This window comes from Panthera leo, chromosome B4, assembly GCF_018350215.1.
Source record: "Panthera leo isolate Ple1 chromosome B4, P.leo_Ple1_pat1.1, whole genome shotgun sequence".
Taxonomy (NCBI): Eukaryota; Metazoa; Chordata; class Mammalia; order Carnivora; family Felidae; genus Panthera; species Panthera leo.
This window is the reverse complement of record NC_056685.1, coordinates 109,718,627-109,730,886: the sequence shown is the minus strand read 5'-3', so window position 1 is coordinate 109,730,886 and position 12,260 is coordinate 109,718,627. Positions and strand designations below refer to the sequence as shown.

The 12,260-nt window shown below is 33.3% G+C and overlaps 1 protein-coding gene across 11 annotated transcripts in view; it reads left to right on the top strand.

Moving 5' to 3' along the window:
- The window catches only part of CB4H12orf50 (chromosome B4 C12orf50 homolog), a 42,124-nt gene that overhangs the window by 19,906 nt on the left and 9,958 nt on the right, over positions 1-12,260 (top strand). For 10 of the 11 annotated variants that reach the window (XM_042947314.1, XM_042947310.1, XM_042947312.1 and 7 more), the window contains 4 exons: positions 8,944-9,102; positions 9,552-9,629; positions 9,711-9,821; positions 11,715-11,825. In XM_042947314.1, coding sequence (XP_042803248.1) covers positions 8,944-9,102; positions 9,552-9,629; positions 9,711-9,821; positions 11,715-11,825 — 459 coding nt within the window. The remainder of the gene's footprint in view (positions 1-8,943; positions 9,103-9,551; positions 9,630-9,710; positions 9,822-11,714; positions 11,826-12,260) is intronic. The other variant, XM_042947308.1, reaches the window with a different exon arrangement.

Sequence of the window (12,260 nt, the reverse complement as noted above, 5' to 3'; positions counted from 1 at the left end):
GAGTAATTTGGCAACCCTGTAAATAATTACACCTGAATTAAAAAAAATTGTGATTCTAAAGTAACTTTCAAAAATGCATCGTAAAGGGTTCCATGGATCTACTCCCTAGTAAGGCAACAATAGTTGATGAAAATTATATTAAACAAAAAGTAAAGTGTCTGGAAATTGTCCTAAGGACATATAGCGAGTTTATTTATTCAAGAAATCTGTTAAATATCAGTAAGAACAAATCACCACCCACTCCTCTTTCCATTCCTCAGTTCACTGTGGCAGAAGTTCTACACCAGGTGATTCAACCAAGAACACAGGGGGTACTCTGCCTCCAGCTCCCTGCTGAGGACTATGGTATCTTCCTAGGAGGAGCAGGCTGCTACCATTTCTCATACTCCCTCCCTCACAGCTTCATGTTGAAAGAGCTCTATTTTTCAGGCTGAGAGTTCTGGGTCTTCTCCTATCCAGCCCCACTCATGGGGCAGTTCTATTACAGAGGTAGCAGGCTTAGAATAAGAAGCCCCAAATTACCCAATTGCAAGAAGGGACAAACCAAAAATATCAGAGGCTATCCCCCTACCTAGTGCCTGCTTATAAAGCAGGGGTGTCATTCCAAGAGAAGTGAGTGCCTGTCCCTGTTCCCAATAGTGGCACTAAGGTTTTGCTTAGGCAGGAGAGGTAGGCTGTAAGAGCAGAGAGCTCTGAGGCTCTCCAAAAGAGATCTGAATTTATCTGGAACAGAACAGAGCATGGGAAAGTTTATAATTATGACACTCTGGAAAACAATGGCGAGTTTGGGGGTAAGAAATGATGAAGAGACTGGTAGCTCTATGAGAGCAACAAGCTAAACTGTAAACCAGATTTGACCAAAGACAACCAAGGAAAGAGTTAAGAAGAACTCTCCTGGGATTGGAACAAACTTGAAAGACTGGACTCAAAAACTACCTCTGCAAAGGGATCAGAACTTAAGTGAATCGAATGGTGAAGCAGATTATGCCTGAGTGCACTAGTGAAAATAATAGAGCAATCAACCAGCAAGGAATGGAGTCTGACAGCTGTCAGAGATACTAACAGAGGTAGATAGCTTAACAGAGAAACCAAGGAAAGAGACAAAGAGAGTCCTGATAAAACCATTGTCATTCCCGGATCACTGTGGATATGTCAAGGCTACATCCTCTGAGGAGTGACATCAGGGGCTATATAGAGTGGGAGAAAATAGGTTTTGCTAAAATAGTTTGACCAAATCACTAAAATATTAAAAATCAAACAACAACAAACCCTTGGGCTAGGGTTGAGAAATCAAGATCCAGAGTTGCTACAATATATTGTCCAAACTGTCCAGTTTTAAGAAAACTATAAAAAATGTATAAGACATGGAAAGATGCAAGAAAGTGTAACTCACACATAGGAAAAAAATGTAGGCAACAAAATGCCTTGAGAGGGCTAAGATGTTAGAGTTAGTAGATATAATTTAAGCAGTTATAATATTTTCAAAATTCTACAGAAAATAGATATTGTGCTTAAAGATATTAAGGTAGGTATAATGATAATGTCTCAATAGAGAATATCAATAAATAGATGCAAACTATGAATAGAAATGAAATTGAAATTCTAGAGTTGCATAGTATAACAATTGAAATGAAAAAAAAAATATTAGAAGGGCTCAACATATTTTAGCTGACAGAACAATCAGGAAACTTAAAGAGATTATACAGTCTGAAAAAGAGAGAGAGAACAGAAATAATGGTTGAAAACTCCTCAAATTTAATGAGAAATATTAATCTACATATTCAAGAAGCTCAACAAATTCTAAGTAGAATAAGCCCAAAGATATCTGCATCCAGACACATTGCAGTTAAAATGTTAAATGTCAAAAACAAAAACAAATTTTTGAAAACAACAAAGTAAACATAATTTGTCACATATAAAATAACCTCAGTAAGATTCAGACACACTGTAGTCCATAAGGCAGTAGAAGGACACAAAGTACTAAAAGAAGAAAAAATATATATGCATATGTATATAATGTATTTTTGAGCCCATAACATTTAGAAATGTAATATATTTGTCAATAAGAGCATAACAGAGGCAGGTGGGAGAAAATCTATTTAATAGTATGGAAATGATACCAGGTGGTAACTCAAATACATAGAAATAAATGAAGAGAATCAGAAATTATAAATAAGGGGCACCTGGGTGGCTGAATTGGTTAAACGTTCAACTCTTAAGCTCATGATTCATGAGTTTGAGCCCTGCATCAGGCTGTGTGCTGACAGCATGGAGCCTGTTTGGGATTCTGTATTTCTCCCCCTCTCTCTGCCCCTCCCCTGCTTGCACACACTCTCCCTCAAAAAAATAAACATTAAAAAAATTATATAAAAAAGAAATGAGAAATAAAAAAGTTAATATGACAAACCCTATAGATATATATTTTCTCTTCCTTTTCCTTGAAGCTCCTTTAAAAGATACCGAGTTAGGGGTCCCTGGGTAGCTCAGTCAGTTGAGCATCTGATTCTTGATTTTGGCTCAGGTCATGATCTCACCAGTTTCATGAGTTCAAGCCCAACATCAGGCTCTGTGCTGTTAGCCTGGGATTCTCCCTCTCCCTCTGTCCCTCTCCTGATTGCACTCTCTGTATTCCTCAAAAATAAATAATAAAAAACCTTTTAAAAGATACACATTTAAGCAAAGTAAATAATTATAACAATGTATTTTTGGGTTTGTAACACATATAGATGTAATATAACAACAATAGCACAAATTGGGAAGGGGAAAAAGGAATAGAGCTATATAGGAATAACCTTATTAGTTTTAGCTGAAATTAAATAGTATAAATCTGTGATTTATACACAGGTGATTATGGTAAGTTAGGAAGTATATGGTAAGCTCTAGAGCAACTCCCAAGAAGATACCTTTAAAAATAGGGAAAAATCATAAAAATAATCAAAATATTGCACTAAAAAATATTCACTCACTGCAAAAGAAAGCAGTGGAGGAAGAGAGGAATAAAAAAGCAAACAGGAAGTAAAATGACAGATAAATATCCAATATATCATTAATAGCATTGAATATGATTGGTTAAAAATACAGAAAAACAGCAGACACTGCCAGATTAAAAATAAATATTCAACTATATGTTATCTACAGGAGACACATTTTAGGTTCAAAAACTCAAGTTGAAAGTGAGAGGATGAAAAAGATGTACTATGCAAACAATTATAAACAACAAGGAAATAGAAGACTTGAACAACTATAAAACAACACAACTGAATATATCTGTAGAACATTCTTTGCAACAATAGCAGAATACGCATATTTCTCAAGTGCAAATGGAACAATCTCCAGGATAAAGTATATATTAGGCCATAAAACAAAGCTCAATAAATTTGAGATTGTAGAAATCATACAATGTCTGTTCTCCAAACAATGGAATTAGAAATTAATAGGAGAAAAAAATAATGGTAAATTCACAAATATGTAGAAATTAAACAACACACCTGCAAACAACCAAGAAATTACATGGAAAATTATAAGAAAATTACAAGGAAAATTAGCCAATGCTTTGAAATGAATGAAAATGAAGAAACAGCATACTAAAACTCACGAGATGCACCTAAAGCAGTACGTAGAAGAAATGTTACAGTTGTAATGCCTACATTTAACAATATGATCTCAGGGGTGCCTGGGTGGCTCAGTTGGTTGAGTGTCCAACATTATTTGGTTCAGGTCATGATCTCATGGTTAGTGAGTTTGAGTCCTGCGCGAGGCCCTGCGCTGATAATGCAGAGCCTGAGCCTGCTTCACATTCTATTCTCTCTCTGCCACTCCCCTACTTGTGTGTGCACTCTCTCTTTCTCAAAAATAAATATAAAAATTTTAGTAAAAAAATGAAAATATGATCTCAAATTAATAACTTGATTTTACATTTTAAGACTCTGGAAAAAGGAGCAAAGTAAACCTAAAGCAAACAGAAGGAAGAAAATAATACAGAGTAAAGCAGAAATAATGAAATAGAGAGTAAAAAACTGACAGAGAACATCAATGAAAGCAGTGATAAGATCAAGGAAATTGAAACTCTAGCTAGACTAACTGAGAAAAAAAGAAGTAAGACTGAAATGACTAAAGACTGAAATGAAAGAGGGGACATACTACCAATCTTACAGAAATAATAAAGATTAGAAGGGAATACTATGAACAAATATTATTTTACAACTAATGAAATGGACAACTTTCTAGGAAGATACAAACTACCAAAACTGACTCCAGAAAATAAAAATTGAAAATCTGAACAGACCTATAATAAGGAGATAGAATAAGCACTTAAAAATCTTCCTACAAATAAAAACTCAGGTTCATATGGCTTTACTATTGAATTATACCAAAAATTTGAAGAAAAATTAATAACCAACTCTTCACACTCTTCCAAAAATATAGAAGATGGGGGACTATTTTCCAACTCATTTTATGAGGCTGGTATTTACTCTTGTTTTAAAACCAGACTAAGACATCACAGGTAAATTACAGACCAATATTCCTGGTGAATAGAGACACAAAAATATTTAATAAAATTATAGAAAATGAAATCCACCAACATTTAAAAAAGGATTATATTCCATGACCAAATGAGATTCATCCCAGAAGTTCAAGGTTGGTTTAACTTTTAAAAATCAATTACTGTAATACACCACATTGATAGAATAAAGAGGAAAAAACATGATCATAATGAAGAAAGTGCATTTAACAAAACCCAAAACTCTTTTGTGACTAAAAAATAAATAAAACACTAGCCAAACTAGGAATAGAAGGGTACTTACTCAACCTGCTAAAGGATATATGAAAAATCTCCAACTAACATCATACTTAATGGTGAAAGACTGAAAGCATTTCCCCTAAGATCAAGAACAATCACGTTCATTCTTGGCATTTACATTTAAGCCAAGGATGTTCATCCTTGTCACTTGTATTCAAGCCAGAGGAATTGGGCAATGATAACAAATAAAAGGCAATTAGCTTGGGAAAAAAAGAAATGAACTTATCTCTATACATATGGCATTATCTTTTATTTTAAAAATTCTAGAAATCATTAAAAAACTATTAGAACTAATAAATTCACCAAGGTTACAGGGTAAAAGACTAATATATGATAATTGGTTAGGTTTCTATTTATTAGCAAGGAACACATAATTAAATGAAAAAGGAAAATTAAAGGAAAAAATTAAAGGAAAAAAGCAATTACACATAATAGCATCAAAAAGAATAAAATATTTAGGAATTAATTTAGCACAAGAAGTACAAATATTACACTCAAAACTATAAAATATTGTTGCAAGAAATTAAAGAAACTTTAAAAAAATAGAAAGAATAGCTCATGTTCATACATTGGCTATATTGTTATCATAGTAATTCTCCTCAAATTGATCTATAGTTTCAATGTCACCCTTGTCAAAATCCCAAATGACTTTGAAGAATTGACAAGCTGATTCTAAAATGTATATGAAAATTCAAAGGACCAAGAGAGCAAAAACAATCTTGAAAATGAAGAACAAAGCTATAGAGCTCAGTGTTAATAATTTCAAAATCTAGACATTATTACAAAGCTATAGTAATCAAAACCACCTGATACTGGCATAAAAATAGGTATATAGATATAGATCAATGGGATAGAACTGAGAGACCAGAAATAAACCTTTATATCAATCAACCTAAGGTCAATTGGTTTTTGACAAGGATACATAGATCATTCAATGGGGAGAAAGAGTATTTTCAACAAAGGGTGTTAGGGCAACTGGATAGCCACATAAAGTTATTTTGTACTTCTTCCTCACACCTTACACAAAAAAATTAACTCAAAATAGATAAAAAACCTAAAGACCTAATGTTATAAAACTCTTATAAGGAACCTTAGGTTATGCAAAGCCTTCTGAGAGACACCAGAAGGGCAAGAAACCAAATGAGAAATGGATTAGATTTTATCAAAATTAGAAACTTTTGTGTTTCAAAGAATACCATGAAGAAAATGATCAGACAACCCACAGCATGGGAGAAATATCTGCAAATCCTATATCTGACAAGGGGCTTGTATCAAGAATATATAAAGAATTCTTGTAACCCAATAATATAAACATAATCCTATGAAAAATATGGGCAAGGAATCTGAAGACATTTCTCAGAGATTTACAAATGGCCAATAAATTCATGAAGATGTTCATCATGTATCATCAACCATTAGATAAATGTAAATTGAAACCACAATGAGCTACCACTTCATACCCATCAAGATGGTTTAATCAAAAACATATAGTAAGTGTTAACAAGGATGTGAAGAATTTGGAATCTTCATACATTGCAGGAAGGCATGTAAAATGGTACAATTGTTTTGGAAAACATTCTGGCAGCTCCTCAAAATATTAAACAGAGTCAGCATGTTTCCCAGTGATTCCACTTCTAGGTATATATCCAAGAGATGTGAAAACATATGTCCACATGAAAACTTGTACACAAATGTTCATACCTACATTATAACAGCCAAAGCAGTGGAAATAACCCACGTATCCACCTTCAGATGAATGGATAAATTGTGGTATATGTCTACAGTGGAATATTATTTGTATAAAAAGGGAATACAGTATTATTACAGGTGACAGCATGACTAAACCTTGAAAACACTATGGTAAGTGGAAGACGTCATATACAAAAGACCACATATTGTATGATTCCACTCACATGAAATATGTAGAATAGGCAAATTCATAGAAACAAGGTATGTCAGTGCTTGTGTAGAGGTATGGGTGTTTGAAAGACATGAAGAGTAACTGCTAATGGGAATAGGTTTCTTTGGAGTGATGTCCTAAAATTAGGGCAATGGTTGCACAACTCTGTAAATATACTAAAAACTATTGAACTGTATATTTATATTGGTGACTTGTATGGTATATGAATTACATCTCAATGAAGCTTCTAAAAATGTGGCTCTAAAATTTACTGTTTAGAATGTTCAGTGAAGCTTTCTTTGCAGCTAATGACAAGTCTTGGGAATATATATTGAGAATAGCTAAAAAGCTTTATTTAAAGCCATGTTTTTCCTTCAGAGTTTTTACCAGTGCTTTCCTTCCATTGATGTCAAGAGACTTTCCCCTCAAGAGTTATATATTATATAACATTAGTCCAGAAATGGGAGAGGCAGAATTTTTCAACAAAAATTCTTAACTGCTGCCACACTCTACCATGCATTTGAATTTAGAATGTTCCAAAACGGACACTAGTAGCACTTTTTCTAATACTTTGTGTATTCATTTTCTGTTACTGCTGTAACAAATTACCATCAACCAAGTGGCTTTAACAACCCATTTGATATCTTGTAGATCTATACTCTAGAAATTCCACGAAGACTTTCTGATTAAAATTAAGCTGTCTCCAGGGAAGCATTTCTTCTAAAGACTCTGGGAGAGAACCTCTTTCCTTGCCTTTTCCAGTTTCTATAGGCCTCCTGTATTCCATGGTTCATGTCCTCCTTCTTCCATCTTCGATGAAAGTCAAGTCCTTCTGACACTGCATCACTTGACATAGTTTGCATTGTCACATCTCTTTTCCTGGCTCTCTTTCTCTGCATCTCTCTTCCATTTGTAAAGATCCTTTTGATTACTTTGAGCCCACCTGGATAATTCAGGGCAAAAAATCTGCCAATTTTAAGGTCACCTGATTATGTCTTAATTCTACCGGCAGCCTCAATACCTCTTTCTCATATAACTTAATACATACACAAGGTCTAGGGATTAGGACATGGACATCTTGGGGGGGGGGGAGTGTTATTTTGCCTACCACATCATGATTTTCTCCTAGTAGAAATGTATATAAATTAAGGTCATGGAGAAAGCCCTATGGGTTTATGGTAGTTTGGTTTATCACTAACGGAGGATTTCTCTTTTGAGCATGTGCTATAGTAAATTCTGGCATGAGTGAAGGGTAGGCCTTTATCTTGTATAGTGGAGGAAAGGATATTGTGAATTTAAGCCTGTTCTTAGGCAAACCAACTTTAGGGGAAAGATAAATATGGAAGTTGAGGATCTGGAATTGTATTCCTTGCTTTCAAATAATTGGGATATGGCATACCCACTTAAAGACTTTCTATAATCTAGAACCCTAGTTAGATGATCATTCATTTGGGGCAGTGGTTTCCAAATTTGGCTGATTTCATAATTACCTGAGACTTTTAAAAAATAAAATTAGATTTCCAGGCTTTAATCTAGACCTGATAAATCAGAAGTTCAGAAAGCAGAGACTTAAAAGATGTTTTGAATAATTTCTTTAGTTGATTCTGGTAATTAGCCAAATTTGATAACTACTCATTTAGAAAACGAAGGGGGTTGAATTGGTGATGAAAGAAGATTCATATATTCACTAGCTTTTTCTAGTAATTGCTTGTTAGTTTTGAAGGTTATAGAACATTTAAATATGACCTAGAACTTTGGACAGTCTGACCAATGTGTAGCCAATAGAGGAATGTGAAAGTTTCACGCTTTCTCAGTTCCAAGTAATCAGGCAGCCACCGAAAACTAGAACAATTGGATTATCCCTGTTTTGCTGTATATACTCTGCCATTATAAGCTATGCCATATTTGAATCTGCCTTCATTAATTTGTTGTAATTAGTTAAGTTATTCTTATTCACATATATAGTATAAGAATACAGTGATACTTATGATTACTATGCATTTATACCAAAAGTGTGATATACCAAATCATGGTTATAATTCCTATCTAAAATCTATGAATTGGCATATTTTCTGCACTTTACAGGCAAAATGTTGATCTTTTTTAGTTTGATAACCTTTCCAGAAATAAGACGAGATACCTCTTAACAAAATGCATAATAAATCAGGAGTTAACTGTTGATCATTAGACATGTATATAATATAGATCTTAAAAGGACAGAAATTTTGTATTTTCTCTGTAGATATCACACCACAGAAAGAAACTCAGGAAGGAATTCCACCCCTGACCCAGAGTCAGGAACCCCTGAAACCTCAGGAGAATATATCACGACCCATTCATCATCCTTTAGTTTTAAAAACTAACTTTGAGGAAGAAGAGGAGGAAGGAGATGAACAAAATGGTTAGTAAGGCTTTTCTCAGATTTACAATGAACATTCAAAACCCTATCATGTTTTTTAATTTATTTTTTAACTGTTAGAGGTTTATAATGTAATAAATAGGGCAGAATTTGGTAAGAAAATAGCTTCAATTTTATTAAGTATATTAAATTCATTATGTTCTAATTTGTTCTACGTCTATATATGATCATTTGGATTGGAGAGTTTTTGTTGTATGATGTCTGGGAGATAGACCTCATTTAAATAGGGACAGTTGCTTACACTGATTTTTCTAATATGTGAAATACGGCAGTTTGAGACATTTACTAGTATGCAAATTACTGATTTTAAAAATTCCAAAAAATCCCACCTGTGAGAACAATATTTGGGATTCTTAATTCTGATTTGTATATTTTCATACCATTTGGCTTTGGGACAATTTAATTAAAAAAGATGTACATATATCCTATAGATGCATCTAGTTTATGGACAAAGACTCCTGAAGAAATTGAAGAAAAAAGAGCAATAAAGGAGATGTGTTATAAATCCGGTAAGAAATCAAACATTTGTGGATTTTCTAATGTTTGATGTGACAAATATACTAACCACTAGCTTTCTCATGGGAGATTAGGTGAATACTACAGATTTCATACTCCAGATATTTCATCATCAAAAAGCATAGCCTCTACAGCAGACAAAGAGTTAGAAAAGCCTTTGGAAAATGGCAGTGAATTGCAAGAAGGTAAGGCATGAAAAGGCAGCATTTCAAGGTGATGTATAAGAGATACTTGGTGTGATAGGCTGTGAATTATTTAGTAAGATGTACACTAGAGCTAATGATAAATAATACATCAGAATTGAGAGAGAGAAGGAAATGCTTTTATCAGATGACCTAAATTTAATATGAAAAGCTGCTATTAATTATGCTTTCCCAGAGGAGGTGCAGAATGAAAAGACTACATAAACACATGGGGGCATTACACCCTCGATGCAGTAATTCTATAAATATCTTGCTTTTACCATCTTTTTTTTCTTTGCAAATCACTCTCCCTGTGAAGTAGGGGCTATTTTTCTCTGTGAATAGAAAGGACAACCTAGCCCTAAAAGGACAAAAGGGAGATCACAGGATGACGTTAGTGGCAGAACAAGGATACATTTGTGCATTGAATGAGTGCCTTATGTGTACCAGGCAATTTCAGAGGCAATGCAGCTGGATTATTCCAAGGCTGGACCTTTCATGGATCTTATGCTTTGGTGAATCTGATTTCAGTGTTGGTAAACAATTTGCCCTCAAAGGCAAGATAAGAAGAAGATTATTTTCTGGATGTAAAACCAGAAACTCAGAGAAAATCCATGGGTGTTACGAGTTTATATGGTTTTCCTGCCATGAGGATGAGATGAAAGGCAAGTTTTGCTGAAGTAGGAGATTTGAATCCTCTCCTCTCACTAAAAGTAAAAAATATAATTGGGAAAATCTCCAGGATCAAGTAGAGGATAAAGAGTAAAATGCCTGCCAGTCAAGTACATATGTGGTAAACTATTTAAACATATGGCAGTAGGTGGCAGCAACATACTATTAGATGTTAGATGTTAAAATGATAGGAAAGACTTAACTGATAGGCGAGAACCACATCTAGAGAAGGGCACATTGCCCGGATTACCTGGACAAGAAAGCAAAACCAATAATACAAGTCAGCAATGAATATAAAACAGTATATTACCATTAGGGATTAAAGATAATTACATGTACTTTCGCCTTAAATTATGGTTTTAAAAGCCTTTTATATTTAAATAATTTCAGTTAATTCATGAATAACCTTCACCAGATTTTCCCAAATATCAGCGTTTTACACATTTGATTTTCACTCTTCCTTTCTCTAAATATATACATTGTTATTTTTTCTAAACTGTTAGTGTAAGAGTAGGTTGCAGATATGATGCTCCTGCATAACTCTTACATAACTTTAGTATAACCATCAAAATCAGGATATTACCACTGATCTGATATTATTTACAGAATTTTAAACAAATTTCACCCGCTGTGCCATCCATGTCCTTTATGGTAAAATGAACTTTTTTTTTTTTCTGGTTTAGAATCCAATCCAGAATCACAAGGTGCATTAGATTATCATGTCTCTCTTTATTCTGCTTTTAATAGCTTATTTTAGTAAAAAATTATCTAGAGATGTATAAGAAAAATTCTAAGAATTATTTAATTATCACAGTATAATTACCATTTGTCAGTGGTAGACTCTAATGCTTTTTACTCAATTTGTTCATGATGAATAGGTATAATCAAAAGAAATATTATAAAATTCATTATATGAAGAACATAGCAAATAAGTTAAATATATTATACATACATAGTAATGTTAGATTGTTTAAATTTTTAAATTGCCATTTAATACATATAGGAAAACAAACTTGCTTGCTATTTTCTTGATAATTATAAAATATGCTTAAAATTCATATATTTATAAATTTATTGTTCATCATATCACTATGCAAACAATAATTGCACTAACTTTTAGGCTTTTTACTATCATCATGAATTTTATGTAAGTACCTAATGGCTCCTGGGGTGATTTTCTATTTTTTTTCTTTTTTTTTTTCTTATTTTTTCTTAATTTTTTAGGGGATGGTCTTACAGTTCCAACAAAATTTAGCCTATCTGAAAGGCAAGGTGAGATAAAAGCATCATTGGATAGGAAACCAAGGACTGACATTGCTGCTTTTGAAAATGGAGGTGAGTTAATTTATAACTGGTTGATTCTGAATATATCACCATATAATAAATGAGTCAAATTTCCTCTCTCATAACTAATTTTGTTTTTTCAAAATATTTTTGACATTTCTATTGTTGGCTTTGGGTAAGACACTTGAGGCCTGGAAATGTATATAATTAATTGCTATATATGAATCCTTATTAGTAGAATGTCTGACACATGAGGTGCACTCTGTGAATATTTGTAGAATAAACGATTTTATGTTTAAACAATTGAATGGCTAGATGAATGAGACATGTTTATAAAATTGACAGATGTCTGGAAGTTAATATGCTGGATCAATGAGCCAAGTTTAAACAAGGTAAAGTCAAGCTGTGATAAACATAGTCTTGAATTTAAGTTCAAGACATTAATGGTAGATTTTCTTCAAGTCGGGAAAGACTCGACATGATACA